General features: G+C 42.0%; 1 protein-coding gene across 1 annotated transcript in view; it reads left to right on the top strand.

Moving 5' to 3' along the window:
• LOC146618307 (chloride channel protein 2-like) overlaps positions 1-22024 on the top strand; it is a 172972-nt gene that overhangs the window by 52291 nt on the left and 98657 nt on the right. The window contains exon 3 of the mRNA XM_085371678.1: positions 16231-16281. Within this exon, the coding sequence (XP_085227804.1) occupies positions 16231-16281 (51 nt within the window). The remainder of the gene's footprint in view (positions 1-16230; positions 16282-22024) is intronic.

A 22024-nucleotide genomic window follows, 5' to 3' on the forward strand; every position in this document is an offset into this window, starting at 1 on the left:
TGATTTAGCTCAGGACAGTCATAGAAAAGAAGTGCTATAGTGTGTGAGCCCCATTAATAGACATATAAACAGTACACACTCATATTTACATAGAGGAGCCTGAGACTTCCCCAGCTTGAGGAAAATTGTTTGGTCACTATTACCTTTGTGTTGAAAATGTAGTGCCAAAGGCACTTTGATAACTCTAAAATGGCTCCTCTGCCTTATGTTTAGCTTGAAGCATTTAGCTTACCGGAGAGTTAAAGGAAGAAAAGAGTCAAAAGTGCAAGAAAATGCTCACAAAGGCAATCCTTGGAGCTTTTTACTGCATGGCTGAATTCATGTGAACATTCCCCAGCCTTTCTCTCCCTGCTGTTGGTGGGGATAAAAAATAATTATGAGTGTGTGTGCATGTTATTCAGGCAGATAAGATTAGATAAGATTGTGTATAGAATGCTTTGCAGGATGAAAGAGGTTGTTAACACAACATTACAAAGGGAAAGTCTTTGACATTTATGTTGGATTTTGAAGGCACATGCACAGACTGTCTGTCTCAGATGGTAACTGAGACTGAGGTACCAGTTTAATTCTTGGTCAAGCTTTATTTGTCAAGAGGTCTAAATCCAGACTGACACTGGTACAGACTGATTCAGACCCAAATCAGGATAAATCTCCATCAGAGGGATTAATTGCCTACAGTTGGAGTTTACATGGAGTGTTACTTTTACAGTATTGGGCTTGAATGTTTTTTTTCAAACGGTTATTTTTTTTCCTGTGGAATAATTATTTATAAAATACACCTTTTTATAAGAGTTCAAAAAGAGTGCAGTTCACAAGTTTTGGTTTTCTGAAATAAAAGAAGTTCAAAAGCCATCAAAAATTTTCTGGCACTGGTCTGATTTAATATGTGAGTTAAATGGTCTATTTGTAACAATGGTCAGAGTTCAGGTTTTCAAATGATATTTGGCCTGTTTTAACCAGATTTCTCCAATGAGCTTTTAATGTACTTTATTATTGCAATCACTCTGTTCACTGTGCCAAAGTCACTGGTAGCAAAACAGCCCCAGGAAATGATGCTAACCCCATCATGCTCTGCAGTACAGTTTTTAGGTACTCATTCAAACTCTGATAATTATGGCAAGATACCTTCATTTTTATCTCATGTGAACATAAAAGTCTTTATGATTGTCCATATGATCACCCACAAACTTTAGTCAAGACTGAAGGTGTCGATTTGGGGCCTCTTTCTTCACCCATCTCAGGGGTGGGTGAAAACCTGGCTGACGGTAGAGGGTGCAGGGGAGACATTTCTGTTTTGCTTTTTGTTTTTTTCAGATATGCATTGATCACACTGGTCTATTTCACTATGTTTTTCAGTCCAATGAGTGCGGTAAAAGCCCAGGGGAGAGATCCCAGCTTTAGTCAGTCATGATCACTAAGAGAAAATTAAGAAACTTGACTCTTACAATTGCATGCTGTGCGGTCTCTGAGCCACAGAGAAAGGGGAGTTTGGAGAATTCAATGAAATCCCATTATTGTTAAAACAATGACCATAATGAGTGCACATAAACTCTTGACAGGAACCATACATAAAAAGATCCTAATGACTGGCTGAGCTGTTGGAGCTTGCCTGGTTGTTAGTGCAGTAATATTAATTTATAAATAGCTCATTCCTTTCTACTACTGCAGAAATGCTGAATGAAGACGTTTCTCTTTTTTAGCGTTATTTTAAGGACACACACTGTTCTGACTTAAATCAGCAGACAAAGGCACCTGTGGGTTGTGTGCTTATTGTCAGTGCGAGCAACGACATCATGTCCTGTATGGTGTGGGCGTAACGTTGCAGTAAAGCTGATTAAAAAGTTGCGAGTTAACAATCCAAACTGATAAAACAAGCAAAAAAAAACAACAACAACCCAAAAACCAAAACTTCTCTTCCAAACCTTAGGGACATGTTGAGACTTTCTACTTCTCGACCTACACTAGCTTTATATTTTCCAGGTTTTTTAGCTTCCCCAAAAATTAATATCTTGCAAGCTCCCCTCAGCACATTGTTTGTTTTTCACAGTAGTGCCAAAGTTTTAGGAAAATTTGTGTCAGCAAATTAGTGTGCTGACATCACCATCTGAGGTCTAAGTCATCAAAGGTGAAAACCTTGATTCTAACTCTAGGCTATCACAGAATGTAATTTTTGCTCTTACTGTTATCCTAAGTCTTGGCAATCAGGGAACAAATAAACTCATTGTTTAAAATGACACATCCGAAAAAGAAAAATCAGTTTTGCCTTTCTCCAGCAGATAGGGTTAAGTTAGGGTTATCTCCTATAATGATGTCTGCTTCAGAGGTCTGAAAGCAGAAACAGTAAATGTTGTACGCGTTTCTGAAAATGCATGCATTTCTGTTCCTGGTCAGCATTGGCCACACAATACAAGCAGCATGTTTGCTATTCCAGGTTTTTGTTGCAGGTGCTGCAAAAATGAATGTATTTGACTAACTTGCACTGTGCTCACATGCAAGCCTCCCTCTTAAAAATCCTGTAACCTTCAGAAGGGTTGGGGTTAGGCCAGCCACCAATCGTGGTGTGCAAATGTAAATGTTTTGCAGCGGCTTGGATCAGTGGACAGTAACTTAGGCTTCATCAGACTGCTCAAGGGTTGTTGACCATGCTGCTGCCTATTCAGTGTTAATGGACTGCCCTCTGCTGTTCATAAGTGATCGGTGCAATCATATAGACATGTTTGTCCTAAAATCAGCAGATTTTTTTTCTGTGTGTGTGTGTGTCCTCTGCTCTCATCTGAGTGATGAGTTTTGCCGTTGTTTTGCTGACAGCTGATGACTCAGCTACCAGTCCATCTCTTTTGCCTCCTCTCATCATCTCTACACTGATCAGGACACCAAAATGCCAGCGATTCAATGGATTAGTCCCTCAGCAGGTAGCTTCAAGCATGAGAGAGGGGATGTGGATAGCCCTGCGGCCACACACACTTTTCTCTCTGCAGGAGGGAAAAGGCAAATATAAACACACACAGAGTGAGGCAAAGGCATAAGCCACAAATCGACCGGCTTAGAACATGTTAATATAAACCTGAAACACACACACTTTTTTATTTATTCATTGCTGTGGGTTATGACTTGTGCATGGATATGGACACACAGATATACACAATCCTGTTGCGGAGTTCTGCACAATCTCTTTATTATTGCTCACACTGTTTTCTAATTCACACTTTTCTCTCTCTCTCTCTCTCTCTCACACACACACACACACACACACACACACACACACACACACACACACACACACACACACACACACACACACACACACACACACAGAGAGAGAGCAGAGAAACAAACTCACATCTCCCTTTTCATTTACTGCTGTTTAACGATGCTGAATGGCACAGCCAGGAGCAGTCTGTAGCCTGTCCTCTGCATTCTGCGGCCCCACAGGTGCTGTCATCGTTTCAGCTCCGTGTCGACACTGTGGTTTTTTTTGTTTTTTTTCTTTAATGATGTATAGAAGTCCCAGCAACTCGGTGCAGCCTGAACAACAAGTAGAGTGGGTTTCAATATGGTCAGCATTAGAGTACAAGTGAGCTGTAAGATGCTGATGGTCTGTTAATGTGTGTTTAATGTCAGCTTTATTGCTGGTCAATTTTTAGGGAATGGTATAAAAAGGATGGGCTCATTAGATGAGAGTAAAATCCTAATAAGAATGTAGTGATGCATACATGGCCTTATATTTAAATTTAAACTCAGAACCCAAGAATGTGCTCTTGAAATTAGCATAAATCATGGGAGATACTTAACCTGGTGCTTATTTTTAGGCTTTTGTTGTGTGGCTTTTGTTTCTCAGCCGGGCGGGATTTTTTTTTTCTTTTTCGTTTTGAACAATTGTGGGTGGGTGTGTGCGTGGGTGTGTTTTTTTTTTTTTTTGTTTTTTTTTTTTTGTTTTTTTTTTGGGGGGGGGGGGGGTCTGACACAATAAACTAACACATAGGGACAGACATAGCTGGACTGGCCAGCGAGCCGCTGGCGATTTTTTGTTTTTATGGGCCGATCGATTTTGGGTATAAATAATGAAAGGTGTTGGATTGGCCAATTGGTCATGATCGACTCTGGGCTGGACCAATTACAGCCGAGGAGGTCGGATGCACCCTCCCCCTTGTTTAGCAATCTTATAGACGAACTGAAGAAAATGGAGAACAAAAAAGGGAAGGAGGTGCAGAAAAAATTATGGCCAAAAAGAAACAAGCCCTTCAGGCAGACGCTGCCAAATGTGTAAAAATAACTGAATTGTTTGGCGGTAGCTATGGCATAGCTTCCACAGATTTAGCAACATCAGCAAGTGGTGGAGGCCAGCAGGTGGATAAGGGAAAGGGGAGGCAAGAGGAGGAGAGACCCGAGGCGGCCGCCGGTCATAGTGGCAGAGGAACTGAACTTCAGGTAAGAAGTTATGACCTGCTGTCTCTCTGTGTCAGATATAAACCAAGTTTAGTTGTAGTTTGTTTTCGTTGTGCTGACTTTTTACAGTCGCTTAGAATAACTGGTACTGCTACTAGCTAGCATGACAGAGTTTATATACTGCTGGGCGGGTGCTATGAAGTTACTGATAGTAAATTTTATTTTATGCTTAAGGTTAGTTTCTCAAACTCCTCAAAATCTTAACAAATTGTGCCAATCCTTACATGTTGCACCAGGCTGATTTATCATCAAAAGTGGAGAAGTCTGTGACAGAGGAGACAGAAGAGCAGCAGAGAGAGATGGAGCAAGAGAGAGAAATAAAAGAGCAGGAGAGAGAGATGGAGATGGAGAGATGACTTTATGTCATCCATGAGGGATGCATTTGACATATGTTTCACATATTATAGCCCAACAAGTTACTTATAGCAATTTAAATACGAGCAATCAGTTTTTGGCAAATACCGGAAATCAGTTTTTGGCAGACAATCGCTTTTTGGCACAACACCGGCTATTGCCATTTTTTGTGTTTCTTTTTATCGCTGTGTAACTGAGTTCAATTGAAAGCCTGCATGCGCTAGTACCTCTTGCCACAAGTTCCCAGAATCCTTTGCGGTTTTACCCCTGAATGACGTCACATTTTTGGTGGGCCGGTCTCTAGTCAAAATGCCCGGGCCGATTTTTTTTGTCCCAGTCCAGCCCTGGGGACAGGTGTTGTCTTTGTAAAGGACATTTCCCAGACACAACGGTTATACTTGTGTTGCAGCAGTGCTCAGAAGCTGATCCTGGAGGAGGGTCAGAAACTCACAACGGCACCTGTGAACTGAACAATATATTCATTTAATTTTTAGCTTGTAACTGGTGACTTTTAAACCGTTATTGCATTTGCCCTACCAGCTGTGCTCATCTATCATTCCCTTAAGAGACAGAGTCCAGTCCTGCACCATCAGCAGTGGCATTGCTGCCCTTTCCATGCACGACCCCCTCTGAGCAAGTGACGAAAAAGTCCCTTTAAACTTTGAGACATCAGCAATTTAAAGAGCTCTGAATTTTAAATGCCTATAAGTTACAAATTTAAGGGCTAATGACTTGTGATATGATTCTCCATGGAGAATCATATCACAAGTCACAAGAGGGGAGAACACAAAAAAACAGTATATTCATATTTAGGACATTTTTTTTTCCATCTTTAGTAATTTACATATGATTAAAATTAAACAAACTATAAAATGATGGCAGACTCTCAACAGACCACAGGTTTTATCTGTAACATAGGTCTTAAAGGATTGACAGTGATTTTATATACTCAAATTACCTCAATTTAAGGACCATAAAGTGGAAAACGGTTACCACAAGAGTGAGCATACGGTCTTTTCACCGACTGTTAGCTGTTCAACCACCCAGTGGAGTCCTTGGGGAAGGTCTTATTCTTGTGCCACATAACCAGCAGGGTGCAGCATTGAGCTTCAGAGCGCTACACTGGTGCTAAAGGTGGGAATGTGTTTGCCGGAGAAAACAGGGACTCCGGAGAGGAAGAGTAATCTCGGCGGTCCCTCTTGTCCTCTACAGTAGTGTTTTGTGTGTGTGTGTGTGTGTGTGTGTGTGTGTGTGTGTGTAATCTGTGGATGTCAGGGATAATCTTCTTATCCTCAGCCTGCCTGTTCACACTGCATTGATTGGTCACACACGTCTGTGCTGTATTCTGTTTTTTCATTTCATCCAATTATTATTACTATTATTTCTCTCTATAAAAAGAGGAAAAATCAGTTTTAAAGTTTGGCTGAAGTTCCTGTATGTAGCCCCCAGAATAATTTAATTCTGTATGATAATCACAGGTGAGATAATCGAATTTCTCCCTGCGTGTTATTTTGCTCTAAAGGTTGATGGCATAAAGATACTGCTTCTGATGTGAAATTGACCGTTTTAAATCGAATCCCCCACACCAGACATAAAATATTCAGCTGACAAGAGAAAGTTGCCCTGCCGAGCACAGACACACAGAGTGGAGCGGTAGACAGTAACTCACAGCGATGCACCAATTCAAATCCCAGTCAAGCTTTATTCATCCACAGATGTGGCTCAGAGAACTGATGGGACTTGCCAAAGCAAATCAGCATCAGCACCATTAGCTCCCCCCACCCCCCCACCCCTTGTTCTCTGTTTTTGTTGCTCTCGTCTCAGTTAATTGATTTTTTTTTCTTGCTTTAATTCTCAGGGAAAAAAGATATAAAGCTGTTTTCTTGTGGTAATACAGGGGCTGAGACAAACAGGCTGGTAATAAAAGTGTCTATTTTTGTTCCCTCCATTGCATTGTCTCCATCTTTTTGTTTCTGTTGCTGTGGTGAGAGGGAGGGTGGTCACCTGAAGCTTTTGGAAGCATGTGCTGGTCTTGCTGCTGATGTCACAGACTCTCTCATCTCAGAAGAGAAAGGGACACACACACACACACACACACACACACACACACACACACACGTGTGCCACATGTAAGCAGCTGTGCCCAGGAGGTGATCAAATCTACACAGCTGTCCTTTTTCTTCTTCTGTCTGTTTCTGTCCCTGAGTCCTCCTCAGTCTAATTGGCTCCGAGAGAGAGAGAGAGAGAGAGAGAGAGAGAGAGACACACACACACACACACACACACACACACACACACACACACACACACACACACACACACACACACACGCGCGCGCGCTTTGCTTCAACAGGTGTGATGTCAGCAGGAGCTCAGCGTGGCGCCGCATGTTGCCATGGTGACCGTCAGGCGCCTAGCGACCAACAGTTGCTCGCGTGCTCATGTCTTCTTCCCTTTCATCTTCCCTGCTCTTCAGCTCCTTCCTCGCAGCCCTCCTCTCTTGCTCCTGTGCTGTTTTCATTCATCTTCCTTCTTCTTCTTCTCTTCCTCTGTCTGTGTTCTTCCACTTGATGGTGGTGTAAAAAGATGGATTTGAACAGCAGAGCAGAAAAGCGTCTGATATCCTGATGGCCTGTCCAAATGGTGGAATGGACACATTTGTCATGGGACACACATACCCAGACTCGCACAGACAGACAATGGTACGCGCACTGATTAACCAGTGATACTTCCCATGTCGGCATTCAGGGACCCGTGTGAGGTGCAGGGTCTGTTGGTCTTACTAGCAGCTATGTGTCCTGTGTATAACCTGTGTTTAAATGCACCTGCATGTAAAAACTGTGTCTGCACAGAATTACAAGAAGAAGCTGTGAGGAAGCTTAAACATAGTAACCACATGCATAAAATATGATTAGGCAGAAAGGCAATGGTCATGTCAGCTAGTGTATGTAAGATGGCAGGATGTATTTTTAATGGATCAATTCTATGTTTATGAGACTGTATGAATCTTTTGGAACATGTAATTGCACAGTGATCAACATGTATTCATGAGTAAAATATTCTTTCTTTTCTATGAAATAAACTCTATGGACTAAATGACGTGACAGAGCTTTGGTCCATGTGGCTCACAATGACTTGTAACCCTGAGCTACAGCTATCCCACTACAGTCTCCAGCATCTTTCATATTATCATTGTGCACCCATTTCCCTCACTTCAGAGTCTCCATCATCGAGGCAACGTAGCAGAGACTCTGTGATTGTGGTGTAAGACACCCTTCATGGACCACATTTAACGAACCAGCAGCTTGTGCAGTGAATGGGCTCTGTTCCTCCATTCAAATCTACTCCGTACACACGCACGCACACACGCTTCTTAAACGTACGTTGTACATGAGCCACATGTGTGTACTGCTCATGCGGCCATGTGTTGGGTATCACACTCTGACGCACTGTGGGGGTGCTCAGATGTCATCACTTTTCAGCTACCTGCCAGATCCAGGAAGCAACACAACTGACACTCACACAGAGATCGTGTGTGTGTGTGTGTGTGTGTGTGTGTGTGTGTGTGTGTGTGTGTGTGTGTGTGTGTGTGTGAGAGAGAGTGAGTGAGTGAGTGAGAACTTTCACTTTAATATATCAAGTAACCAAGGAGACTTGGACCACTAATCAATATTTGATACAGTGCCACTTGAGGTGTGTGTGTGTGTGTGTGTGTGTGTGTGTGTGTGTACTTGGGCCACTCTTATCCATTGCTTTTACTATAGAGGTTGTGGCCCGGGTCCAATGTGAGTGTCAGCACAGAGAATCGTCTCCAGCCAGCTGTTGGCTTACATTTATTTTGTCATCTCAGGGAGAGGAGGCTGGTGGTAGTCATAACACTGCTCGTTGGAGCAATAAGATGGTGATGTTCATACACCTGCCCAAAAGTCAACCGGGGATAAATACAAAAGCTACCAGAGGATGCTCAATACCTTGAGGGAGGGTATGAGTTGTGTCCCGTGTGGGGTGTATTTATATTGAGTGATTACCTGTTTATTAAGATAATTCATGTGTACAGTATTCATTTACAGTATTCATTCAAATAATTTCCCCCAGGGATCAATAAAGTATTCTGATTCTGATTCTGATTTAGTTCTTAAAGTCTCAAACCTTGGCTAAAAGGTTTGAGACTTTTTCTTCTCCTTATTATAGCCCCTATGAAACTGTTACAGGAACCAACTCATCTTTACAGAACAATAAATATACTTATAAAAGTTGATGTACATTCTAGCATCATTATTCACCTGACAAATCGGCAAAAGTCATAGTATGGCATCATGTCAGGCTGAACAACTCTAACTTTTAGAGTTCAAATGCCGGTTTCAGAAACCAGTGGGTAACATCAGTGTTGCTACATACGTTACTTAGATTCTGTTTCTGAGGAGGTTCGATCCAGACTAGGTGTTACATTCCAAATAAAGTGGTTTTTGAGTGAAACACAATAAGAAGAGTGCAGCTATGGGACTGTCCCTTACCTCAGGGGTATGTCGTGAATTTGGCAGTTGGTACCAGTATGGTAAAATAGAAATGGTAAATGAACTTGCTCTTATACAGCGCTTTTCTACTCTTCCTGAGAGTTCAGAGTGCTTTATACAGCATACCTCATTCACCAGCTCTTCTTTGCTTTCGCAACTTGGGGTTGAGTATCTTGCACAAGGATACTGAACCCCAAGGAAGCTGTACGGCCTGAGCTAGAGCCGCTCATTAACACTGGATTCAATCAATCAAAAGTGTGTGAAAGTATATCAAGATGAATTCTTTTATCAGAAAATAACTTCAAAGCATGTGATAATGAACAGATGGATATACTTAGGTTAGCCTAAGTAGAATGATGGCAGATTCAATACAGAAATTTTAGGACTTCTTTGCACAGCTAAAACTTTTGTTTCCTTTGCACTTGTTGCTGCTGTTGTCTCTCTGCTCCTACGACGTCTGTGAACCCTTGGGGACCTTTTGACCCAGGGAAATGCACATACCAGCGAAAGTATGGGATCAAGCATGGCTTGACAGTTGACAGCAACACTGATGGGTCACGTATCGCTCTATGCTGTAAGAGGCCTGGTCTGTGGGTACATTATTCATTATCCTTGTGGCCAGTGTTGTCAGTGACTGCTCCCCTGCACATCTATCTCCTGTTGACAATTGGCTAAGGAGAAACAGTGAAACTACCACTGAGGGACTCATTGGGTTGCCAGAGTCATCAAGTTTCCACATCTGCCAGGAGCTGTTTTAAAGAATAATGTAGTTCCCCAGTTCAGGTTCCTCTCTGCCCACTTGAAATATTTTGAAAAATGCAACACATTGAGGGTGAAGGATGGGTTGACAGATACTAGGGGAGGGGGAGTTGAGAGTTGGGCCAGGAGAAAGCAAGTGTAGTGTGAATCATTCACCAATATAATAAACTGGTAACAGCGCTGATTAATACCTCAGAAATTGGTTCTCACTGACAAAGGTTGATTTTTCAACATTACAGTCTAAACTGCAGTCCTCCCACTTTTAAAAGCAGCCATTCGGTAGATGCAATAAAATACCAGATTTATTTCTTAATTAAGTGCAGTAGGATGGGAATTTGTCTGCAGAGATACAGTTTGTGAGTACAGAAGTATAAATCAATAAGCCCTGTGCGTGTTGCCGACAGCTTTTACTGCAGCTGTAACCAAGCAGGCCAAAGTTTTATTAATGCCATCATTAATCTTATGAGTTTGAATTGTGATATCAACATGTGGTTTTAAGAGTCGGCCCCTCTCACAGTAAAATCAATGCTTATTAAACTCCAAATGCCACAGAGAAGTCGGCGTCCTACTTTCTCTGTTACTTTGCAGGGTTTTTTTTTTTAATTTAATTTTTGTTTTCATGTTGCTTGATCTTTTCTCTTGTTTCATTTCTCCCCCCTCTTCCTTTATCTGTCCTTCTTTACCTCTTAGTTATATCTAATCCACTCCCCCTTCATTTCTCTCCTTTCATCTAATTATCTTGTGGACCCACAGTCTCTCTCTCTTTTTCTTTCCATCTCTTCTTTCCACTCACCCTTCCATTTATTTGACCTCTTCTCAATCTTGTCTCTCCACTCAGCTTTCTTCACTACCGTCTCGGTAGGCAATCCATCACCTCCCCCTCTCCTCTGCTGGGTATAATCTGAGGTATGAGTGTGTGTTTGTGCGGGTGTCTCCCTCCTTCCCCATCCATCTGAGCCTCCATGTTCTGAGTTATTACTATCTAATCATCAGTGAGCCCAGAGCTAATCCACCATCCACACACATCCATGTTTTTTCCCATACTTTGCAGGTTTGTATCAAGACTCGGAGGAGAGCAGTGAACTTTTCCTCTTCTAGTGTAATTGTCTTCCTTTTTGTAGGACAGGCTACCTGCAGGAGATGCACACGGCTTTTCATGCTGCAGCACCAATGGATTTTTGCTGTTGCTGGTTGTTCCTCTGCAGATCTATCATCAGTGTCTTTGTCTGCCCTTTGCTTTAAAAGCAGAGAGTCATATGTTTATGATGCTCTCCTGACGTCATAGACGGGATGCTGTCTGCTGACATTTAACGTACAGATCAGCACAGGCTCATGGAAGGCCTCAACATGACGTTTCAGTTTTGATTAGATTTCATCCTGGCCATACTATTTGATTATGATCATATAAAAAATTGTTTCAGTAGACATAATGACATAAGAATGGATAATTAACCAAAACTTTGCTCAGTCCCTTGCCCTTTTTTTTTTTTTTTTTTTAACTGTTACTTCAGCTGTTGTCATGCTCGTTTAGCCTATAGTTTCTCTCTTCTGCTGTCGCTGTGTGTGTGAGGGGAAGTGAGGAGGAGCTGAACGTGGACTGAAGTGGTAGAATAGAGAAGATGGTGTTATCTTGAGCTGATTGCAAGTTGCTAGCCTACTGTAAGGGCAACACAAACTTTCCAAGTAGTGTTGATTGGTCCAGAACCAGAAACGGGCAAATGCCGACTGAACCCAAGCGTCTGTACGTCTGACAACAGTGAAATAACTGTGGGAACATGTTTCACATAGGGAACGCTTGGAGGATGGGTGCTGTATGTGTCAGCTTGAGGCAGTGCAAACTCACACATATGTATCCATATGAAAAAGATCCACATAATTTAAGTCAAGTCATCTTTATTTATATAGCACATTTAAAAGACATCAAGTGTCAGCCAAAGTGCTGAACAGAGGGATAATATAATAAAAAGAATTAAAATAGATAAGATGAAAACATTACAGAAACATTGTAAGACATCCATATGTTTGTAAAAAATATCTGTACATGCAAATATGCACATACATATACAAAAATGTACACATTCACACACAAGCACACATATGTGAATATAAAATACATATATATGTGTATACCCATGCAAACATCAGTCAATGAGATAAAAGACCAGAATAGCTAAAACAGAATAAAAGAGGTGTCAGGGAGATCCGAAAGCGTTAGAAAATAGGTTGGTCTTCAGATTCGATTTGAAGACTTCCAAGGATGAAGAGGATTTTATGAAAGGGGGAAGACTGCACAACTCTGTTGCACAACTCTGTTGCTTGTGTTGCTTGTGAAGCTCGCACACAAGAATTTCACTCACATGTGCTGTACCAATGTACCTGCACATGTGATGTGACAATAAAAGTGATTTGATTTGATTTGACTGTTCCAGAGTCTCGGGGCAGCAATGGAGAAAGCCCTGTAACCTCTAGATTTGAACTGGAAGCGTGAAACTAATAACAGCATCTGACTGGAGGAGCGCATAGTTCGAGTGGGTAGGTGGAGGCTAAGAAGATCTGAAATGTAACCTGGAGCCAAACTATGGAGAGCTTTAAAAACAAATAATGAAACCTTAAAATCAGTTCTATATTTAACTGGCAGCCAATGCGAGTATCTGAGTAATAAACTCTCTCTTTCTGGTACCCGTCAGGAGCCTTGCGGCTGCATTTTGATCAAGTTGTAGGTGGGACAGGCTTGAGTGACAGATGCCTAAGTAGAGAGAGTTACAGTAGTCAAGATGTGATGATATGGAAGCATGAGTAACACTTTCCAGGTCTTTAGATGACAGGATATTTTTGAGTTTAGAAATGCTCCCGAGTTGGAAACTCATGAACAACTGAATTAATTTGCTTGTCCAGCTTGAGGGTAGAATCAAAGATGAAACCAAGATTTTTTTTTTTTACCTGGGGATGTACATTAGCTGATAATGGGCCCAAGTTGTTTCTTATAAGACTAATTTAAGCTCAAGTATTTCCAATGTAGAACTGACCTTAAATAAAAAGTTACTCTGATTAAAAGTATAATAACTCAAAAGTAAAAACAGGCAGGCTCTGAAAAGTATAAGAGAAAACAAAAACAATTTCTATGAGCTCTTTTTCTTTTTTTTCTTTTTTTTTTTTTTGTCAAGCTAACTTATGTCACTGATATTGTAATAAACCGATATTAATACAATCAAGCTTTATTTCAACTTATGTTCTAATTCTTATAACTCTATCCAGATTTTAACATTTATTTTTGTGAAGCACCAGCCGAGAAAAATGAAAAGAATTTTAAAAAAAAAAAAGAGAGAGAGAAGGAAAGACATCTAACTCAGATTACCGGAAAATAATATTTAGTAAGTCTTCTTAAATGTCTTAAATCTAAAGTAATGAGCCTGTTAAAGTGTAAGGAGTAGAAAATAGAGATCTTGTGCTAAAAGTATAACAGGCAAAAAAAATTCTGGCAAACAAAACATAAACAGATTTTCCCAAACAGTTATGTGTAGTTATTTACTTACTCATTCACGCTCTGCCCGCCTCTGCTCAGATCATCTGGGTGGTTGCTAGCTGAGAAGTTGCAGAGCCCCCTCTGGTGGACAGACAATGCACTCATGACATGGTTGAATGGTGTTTCTCCTGTCTCTCCTTTACTTTTTTAAAACTTGTGTTCATGGCCATCAGCCATAAATCAGCCAACTACCTGGGCTTGAGTCCCATTTACTGTGAGACAACTTACTTGTGGTGTTGTTGTATACGTTTCCTTCAAAGACATGTCTGGAGTTACTTCTGTGACCACATTATTCAAATTCAGCTGTCACTCTGTTTTTATCCTATCAGTTGGTTCAAGATCAATTCTAATATGACAGAAACTTTGTGGGTTTTTGTGTTTGTTTCCTCCCCACCAGGTTTACTGATCATTTGGGGTCATGTGCAAAGTGTTAATAACACCCTTTAACCTGTTCATAAGTCCATCTCCTTTACACTGCGCTGGCAAGAAGAGATCTAAAGCTTGATGGGTCAGCCCTGCCCGTGGTTTGTTAGCTTGGACCACGGTTCTTGAACGTCGATTAACAAACAGTTAATTTATGAAGTAAACATGACCAAGTGGCCTTTTATCCTTCACTATTATAATATTTGTATACAGTGGGGCAAAAAAGTATTTAGTCAGCCACCGATTGTGCAAGTTCCCCCACTTAAAATGATGACAGAGGTCAGTAATTTGCACCAGAGGTACACTTCAACTGTGAGAGACAGAATGTGAAAAAAAAATCCATGAATTCACATGGTAGGATTTGTAAAGAATTTATTCGTAAATTAGGGTGGAAAATAAGTATTTGGTCACCTCAAACAAGGAAAATCTCTGGCTCTCACAGACCTGTAACGTCTTCTGTAAGAAGCTTTTCTGTCCCCCACTCGTTACCTGTATGAATGGCACCTGTTTGAACTCATCATCTGTATAAAAGACACCTGTCCACAGCCTCAAACAGTCAGACCCCAAACGCCGCCATGGCCGAGACCAAAGAGCTTTCGAAGGACACCAGGAAAAGTATTGTAGACCTGCACCAGACTGGGAAGAGTGAATCTACAATAGGCAAGCAGCTTGGTGTGAAAAAATCAACTGTGGGAGCAATCATCAGAAAATGGAAGACATACAAGACCACTGATAATCTCCCTCGATCTGGGGCTCCACGCAAGATCTCATCCCGTGGGGTCAGAATGATCATGAGAACAGTGAGCAAAGATCCCAGAACCACACGGGGGGACCTGGTGAATGACCTGCAGAGAGCTGGGACCAAAGTAACAAAGGTCACCATCAGTAACACACTACAACGGCAGGGAATCAAATCCCGCAGTGCCAGACGTGTTCCGCTGCTGAAGCCAGTGCATGTCCAGGCCCGTCTGAAGTTTGCCAGAGAGCACATGGATGATACAGCAGAGGATTGGGAGAATGTCATGTGGTCAGATGAAACCAAAGTAGGACTTTTTGGTGTAAACTCAACTCGTCGTGTTTGGAGGAAGACGAATACTGAGTTGCATCCCAAGAACACCATACCTACTGTGAAGCATGGGGGTGGAAACATCATGCTATGGGGCTGTTTTTCTGCCAAGGGGACAGGACGACTGATCCGTGTTAAGGACAGAATGAATGGGGCCATGTATCGTGAGATTTTGAGCCAAAACCTCCTTCCATCAGTGAGAACTTTGAAGATGAAACGAGGCTGGGTCTTCCAACATGACAATGATCCAAAACACAGCGCCCGGGCAACAAAGGAGTGGCTCCGTAAGAAGCATTTGAAAGTCCTGGAGTGGCCTAGCCAGTCTCCAGACCTCAACCCCATAGAAAATCTGTGGCGGGAGTTGAAAGTCCGTGTTGCTCGGCGACAGCCCCAAAACATCACTGCTCTCGAGAAGATCTGCATGGAGGAATGGGCCAAAATACCAGCTACTGTGTGTGCAAACCTGGTAAAGACCTATAGTAAACGTTTGACCTCTGTTATTGCCAACAAAGGTTATGTTACAAAGTATTGAGTTGTATTTTTGTTATTGACCAAATACTTATTTTCCACCCTGATTTACGAATAAATTCTTTACAAATCCTATCATGTGGATTCATGGATTTTTTTTTTTTCACATTCTGTCTCTCACAGTTGAAGTGTACCTCTGGTGCAAATTACTGACCTCTGTCATCATTTTAGGTGGGGGAACTTGCACAATCGGTGGCTGACTAAATACGTTTTTGCCCCACTGTATGTTCTCTCACACCGGATCATTCATTATCAACTCTTCTTATTAAACTGCCGTCCTTTTCTTTCTCCCTCTCCTCCTCATCCTCCTGCTCCTCCCCTTCATCTCATCGCCACTCTTCCAACACGTATCCGTCTGTCTCTGGGTTTGCGTTCTTCCATCACTCCTACGTCCTCCGCTGCTTGTTCATTTGTCGTGCTGCTGAGTTTGCACAGGGCCCACATCAATCACAAACTAATAATGTTATGTAGAAAAATGGATAAAAGAGAGATGGCTTTCTTTCTTTTACACTGAGGGAATAAAAGCTTGCGGGGGAAGAGAGTGTATACACACAAACACACACACAGTGACACACTGCTTGTATTTAACTATGCTATGTGGTCTGTTTGTCCTCTAGGGTCTGGGTACCCGTATGTTCTGGAGGCCCCAGCTCAGGACTTTATATCTGGTAAACAAGCGAACAAAAGAATATATATCATCCCGCAATCGCCCCTTGAACTACCAACTAGCCCACAGTCCTCACACTCTGCTACAGCAAATAAAGCTGCATTAGCGCTCAGACATTAATCTTTGATAAGTGCTCATTAAGTGTACCGAATGCTTGAACATTCTCCCTCGCTTTGCTGTGTATTAATATGTCCATCATTCTAATAAATATCACACGTAGGTATCTGCAGATTCCAGCTGTGTGTGTGTGTGTGTGTGTGTGTGTCTGTCTCTCTTAGGGCAACAAAACAAAAGGAAAAATGGTAACCGGATTCATATATGCACATTCACCTTGTGGCTTTGTATTAATCAACAGCCAACATGAAAAATATCTATGTGTGTATATTATTCCCATTCCACTGTGTGCTCCTCTGCTAAAAAAGACTAACTCCCTCAGCCTGGCCTTATTACAGCTAGCCCCAAGCCCTAATGGAAAGTAATAACGAGCTCCAAACATCTGTGTGTGTCTCCGTGTGTGTGATACAGGGGATAAATGGTTCTGATTAAGGCCTGCTGCAGATGGGCATGATGATCAATGTCTCCCTTCTTTCTGTTGCTTAAGAACACAAAAATGTACCATGGACGGACACACACACACACACACACACACACACACACACACACACACACACACACACACACACACACACACACACACACACAGTTTTATTTTTATAAGCTGTGTCTGCCTTTTTGCATTGTGTTGCCAGCAACTGTTAATACTTCAAACTTTTTCCATAAGATTGATGGTGTGTTTGCTTTTTCTCTGCTCCCATATGTATGCCTTGCATACATGTAGAGTACACACGTGTGTCTGCTATGTGGATGTTGTTGCTATAAGCTTAAACGACAGCAAAGGTACTGCATGCACAATACAAGTGCTCTAAAATTGTCGAGGGCAGGCTGTGAAAGTGTAAATCAGCACACTCGTTTGTCTGCAGAGGACTGCGGAACGGAAGTGCTGACTCTGCAGCGGCAGAGCACGGGTGGTGTGTGTGTGTGTGTGTGTGTGTGTGTGTGTGTGTGGGTGGAGGGGTTTGGGGTGGGGTGGAGAGAAGAGGAGGGCCAAACTGTATTGAGAGACTGAGAAATGAGGGAACTGCAGAGCAGCAATTGAAGAATAATTTGAAGAAGAAGGAGTTGGGGGAGAGGAAGGAAAATATATAAGACTGAGGGGTGGGAAGAAGCGAAATGGACAAAAGTGAGAGAGGGGCAGGTGACAGCAGAGGGCCGCAGAGTGGACAGCTGAAATTGATGAGCAGGGAGGGGGGGAAGGAGATGAGAGGAAGAGAGAAGCTTTCCAGGGAGTCAGCAGCAGGCCCCTTGGCTTTTGGTGCAGCAGGCTTTCATCCAGGAAATGAAATGACTTACCTCTCCCCAGTGCCATTCGAACTCAGCACACACACAAACACACACGCGTGCAAAGCGAGAAACATATTTCCCCGACGCATTTAAGCCAAATGCACACAAACTTGTACCGATTGGCTGTTATTGTGATCATCATTGCCACCATCTGCCTATTTTGGCTCTGTGTGTGTGTCCACAGTGTGTGTCCCTGTTGGAGAAATCATGCCGCCACTTTCTCAGTCACCTTGTCACAGCCAACTTTTATTCATCATTGTCATCATCACCAGTATTGGACTGGTGCTTTGCTGAGAGCCATTAAACAGAAGCATCCAGTAACCAGTTCAAACAGGGATTTTTCTCTCTGAGCCACATATAAATACCATGTAATCTCATGTGGTAGCTCATGGGAGTTTATTTTTAATCAATTACATAGGGGAGCATATTGCAAACGAGCAACTAATCAAAAAATCATTAAAAGTGACCTATAATGTTCATGTCCACCTCTGTATTTTAATTCTTGGACTTTATTAGAGGAGGGCAGGATTCATACTTCATAAATTTGCCTCATTTATCTTTTACTGAGCTTTGGTGGAGCCCCTCAGCTCAACGAGCAATTTTAGCTCGCTTTCTGCTCCCTTAATCCAGTTTACCTCTGATTGGCTGTTTGTCATAAACAGAAGGTATGAGCACAGGTGAGCCTGAGATACTCATTTTTTAGGACTGCCCCCTCTTGCTATCATCATCCAGATTTAAAGGCTGTGGCTTTGGCTCCCAGAGATTTACTTGTTGACAGACAGGCCTCTGTAGTGGAAAATTTGGCCATGTTTTAATATCATTATCCACCATTGTTACATGATACATATGACAGAAAATAAGGAAAAACATGATGGGGCCATTTTTCCATCGTGATTGTAACAAGCAAGTCTATAAGAATAAATAAGCCAAACATCAGCAATGCCCCAGCATAAGAGTTGTGCATAAAATAAACAATAACACAAGACAAGCAAGTATGAATAAATTACAAATATTAACTATTAAACCTAGCAGTATAATTTCAGCTTTGCAGGTGTGTGTGTGTGTGTGTGTGTGTGTGTGCGCGCGCGCGCATCACTGGACAAAACAGCTTTGTGATTAATGGGTTTTTATATCTACATTTGTGAATACAGTGGCAAACATCTCTACACGTGTTACTGTTGCTTTTAAAAAAATAAAGTCGTCATCGTGGCTGCTGCACTCAGCCAATCTCAACTTTTCACCTCTTTTCTCATTATTGATTCCTTCTACACTAATAGATCCAGGAGTGGAGGTTGCCATGACAGTAAAGTTTGGGGTCATTCTTTCAGAGGCCAGCAGGTCAGAGCTGGCTTTGTAGGTTCCAAAGCCTCTGAGGAGACATAGGACTGAAGTGACTTCCTGGAAAGAGACGGAGAGGGGAAAGAAAAAAGTCAGTCGCCTTAATGCATTCATTAAGGATGACGTTAGGACTGCAGTATTGATCTGTGTGTGTGTGTGTGTGTGTGTGTGTGTGTGTGGTTTTTTTGTTTGTTTTTTGTTTTTTTTTGTGTGTGTGTTTTTTTTTTTTTTGTTTTTTTTTTTGTTGTTGTTTTAATATATCATATGAGAGTAAATGAAAGAAAAGAAACTGTTATTGGCCTACTCAGGGTGAGCTGCACACAAAGATCAATAGCAATAGAGTTGCATCAACGTGGGTGACTTTTAATGTTATTTGAAACGGGTGACTACCACTGTGGGGTTGTTATTCAGAGTGGCACTGGCTCATTCAAACAGTTCTTAGAATATGTGTGAAGATTGCATCAATCTTTAGTCTTTTAAGTCGCTGGAAATTTAAGGACATTATTTTTTTTATCAATTTGGTAATTTTGCTATTTTTTTACTGCCCAAAGGTCCAGTCTTGAGTTCAGCAGAGAGTACTTATTGAGCTCCCTAACATCCTATCCAACTTGAGCTCCCTGGTGCCAGTCCTAGCTGTCACACTGCAAGAGGCGGGGTCACCCTGGACAGGTCACCAGTCCACTGCAGGGCACACACTCTGTTCCACACCTGTGGTCAATTTAGAATCACCGCCTAACCCGGGTTGTTCCGCTGGATTGTGGATAAAACTAAACCCATCAAAATATATAGCCAACAGGACTCTTTGGTATCTGTAACTGATGGCGTACTTTAATAGAAACACGCATGGGATGAGCCTCCATTAATTAGCTTCACTCTGTAAACACTCTGTGTACTGTAGCTAGAGCTGTAACTGAAGACCTAAATTCGGTCTTAACACTGTGTGTGTGTGTGTGTGTGTGTGTGTGTGTGTGTGAGAAGTGAGTTACCTAAAACTCGATCGATGTTTCAGAAGCTCTAGTCCAAAGCATGGACCTTGTTTGCTACTGGAGAACAGCTTTAAAACATTTATAAAGACATCTACAGGAATTCCTCTTCTTTATCCTGCCCTGCTTTTAAATGCAAAGAAATCCCCCCAGCTGGTTGTGTGAATTTTAGTGCTACTTCCTGAAGAAATGTTAAACATACATCACAAACTCTCTGGAAGTGATTAAAGGAAGTTACCGGGCAGTTTTGCATGTTAACTTTGCTGATTTTTAGCTGCTCTGTTTTTGTGTGTGTGTGTGTGTGTGTGTGTGTGTGTGTGTGTGTGTGTGTGTGTGTGTGTGTGTGTGTGTGTGTGTGTGTGTGTGTGTGTGTGCATGCGCACAGATGCTTGTGTTTGCCGATACGCCATTACACCTCATTAAGCAGACATTGTACTGCAGCCATAAGACGGGTGCCACAACAGTCGTTACTCCAAGAGTGATTGAGTGCGAGACGAGGTGCTTTGCCTTCTCGCCGGGGACTGACGCCGAGGCTGTTACAGAACATTTACATAAACATCACCTCCTTCTTACATCTCATTAGCATAGAGAACACATCAACATGTAGCAAGGAGCGGAGGAGGAATGGATAGATAGATAGTTTAAAGGACAGATAAATGGGGAGGAAGGGAGGGAAGAGCAACAAGGAGAGTGTTCTGAGTGACTGGAGATGGGCATATTTAGTAACAGAGGAAACATTTACAGATGCATTGTTAGTTTTTATTTCTCTAACATTGTTTTTTTTTTTTTTTGTGTGTGTGTGTGTCTTCAGGGGCTAATTTGTCCTGTTAGCTCTTTTCTTCATGCTTGTAACTCCTTTCTCCCTTGTGCTTCCTCTTTATTTTCTACAGCTGCACAATCAGCTCCTTTCCAAAATTAGCTAATTTCATCGGAATCACAAAGCCCAGTTGAATTACTTGGGGCTAGGTAAAGCTGTTGGGAACTTTGAGGAAATTAAAAGCCTAAAAGTGTCTCCCATCATCTACCCATGCTGTAAACTACTCAACCACAAATGCATAGTTTGCAGAGAAGAGAAAAACATGGTGATTGCTTGACATTTTCTTGTGCTTTTAAAATAGATTTGACCTGTCAAGGCATTCTGCAAGACCTCTAAAGGTGCCTAGAGGTGCCAAGAATATATGAGACCTGGGGGACATTAGAATCTCTGGGGACTTGTTAAACATTGGGCTCCTACAAATAGGTACTCACCCATACGATCGTGGCTCAAGAGTTTGGAGTTTGCCTTGCAATCGGAAGGTTGCCGGTTCGAGCCCCGGCTTGGACAGTCTCGGTCGTTGTGTCCTTGGGCAAGACACTTCACCCGTTGCCTACTGGTGGTGGTCAGAGGGCCCGGTGGCGCCAGTGTCCGGCAGCCTCGCCTCTGTCAGTGCGCCCCAGGGTGGCTGTGGCTACAATGTAGCTTGCCATCACCAGTGTGTGAATGTGTGTGTGAATGGGTGGATGACTGGATATGTAAAGCGCTTTGGGGTCCTTAGGGACTAGTAAAGCGCTATATAAATACAGGCCATTTACCATTTACCATACTGACTTGGTCATAAGTATTCAGCACCTATGAAGAAACGCGTTGCTTTACTCCTCTTCGTGGCCCCCAATATATCAACCATAAATAGAGGTGGCAGACTTTGTACTTCACAAATCAGTACAAATCAAGTGTATTTGAAGTCTTGTTTTTAAAGCGTTGAGCTGAGGTTTCCAGCCATTGTCCTTATAACCAAAAGGTGAGTTTGATGCTGGAAAGTCATACGAGAATGATTTGACAATCTCAACCACAGCCTAAAGCTTACCTTATTTTGTAGTCTATTCTAGTTCAAGTGGAATTGTACATTTAAATTTAACATGAGTTGGGCAAGTCAGTCAGACTTGAAAATGGTCATTGAGACTATAAAGTAACTGTAAAGTTTTTAATAAGTTGAAGAGTAATGTAGTTGGTTTCTTTGGGGGTTTTTTTAATTTTATTTTGGG

Source organism: Diplotaxodon limnothrissa, linkage group LG14 (assembly GCF_057381915.1).
Source record: "Diplotaxodon limnothrissa isolate DT_005_m linkage group LG14, D_limnothrissa_male_GT1.1, whole genome shotgun sequence".
Classification (NCBI taxonomy): domain Eukaryota; kingdom Metazoa; phylum Chordata; class Actinopteri; order Cichliformes; family Cichlidae; genus Diplotaxodon; species Diplotaxodon limnothrissa.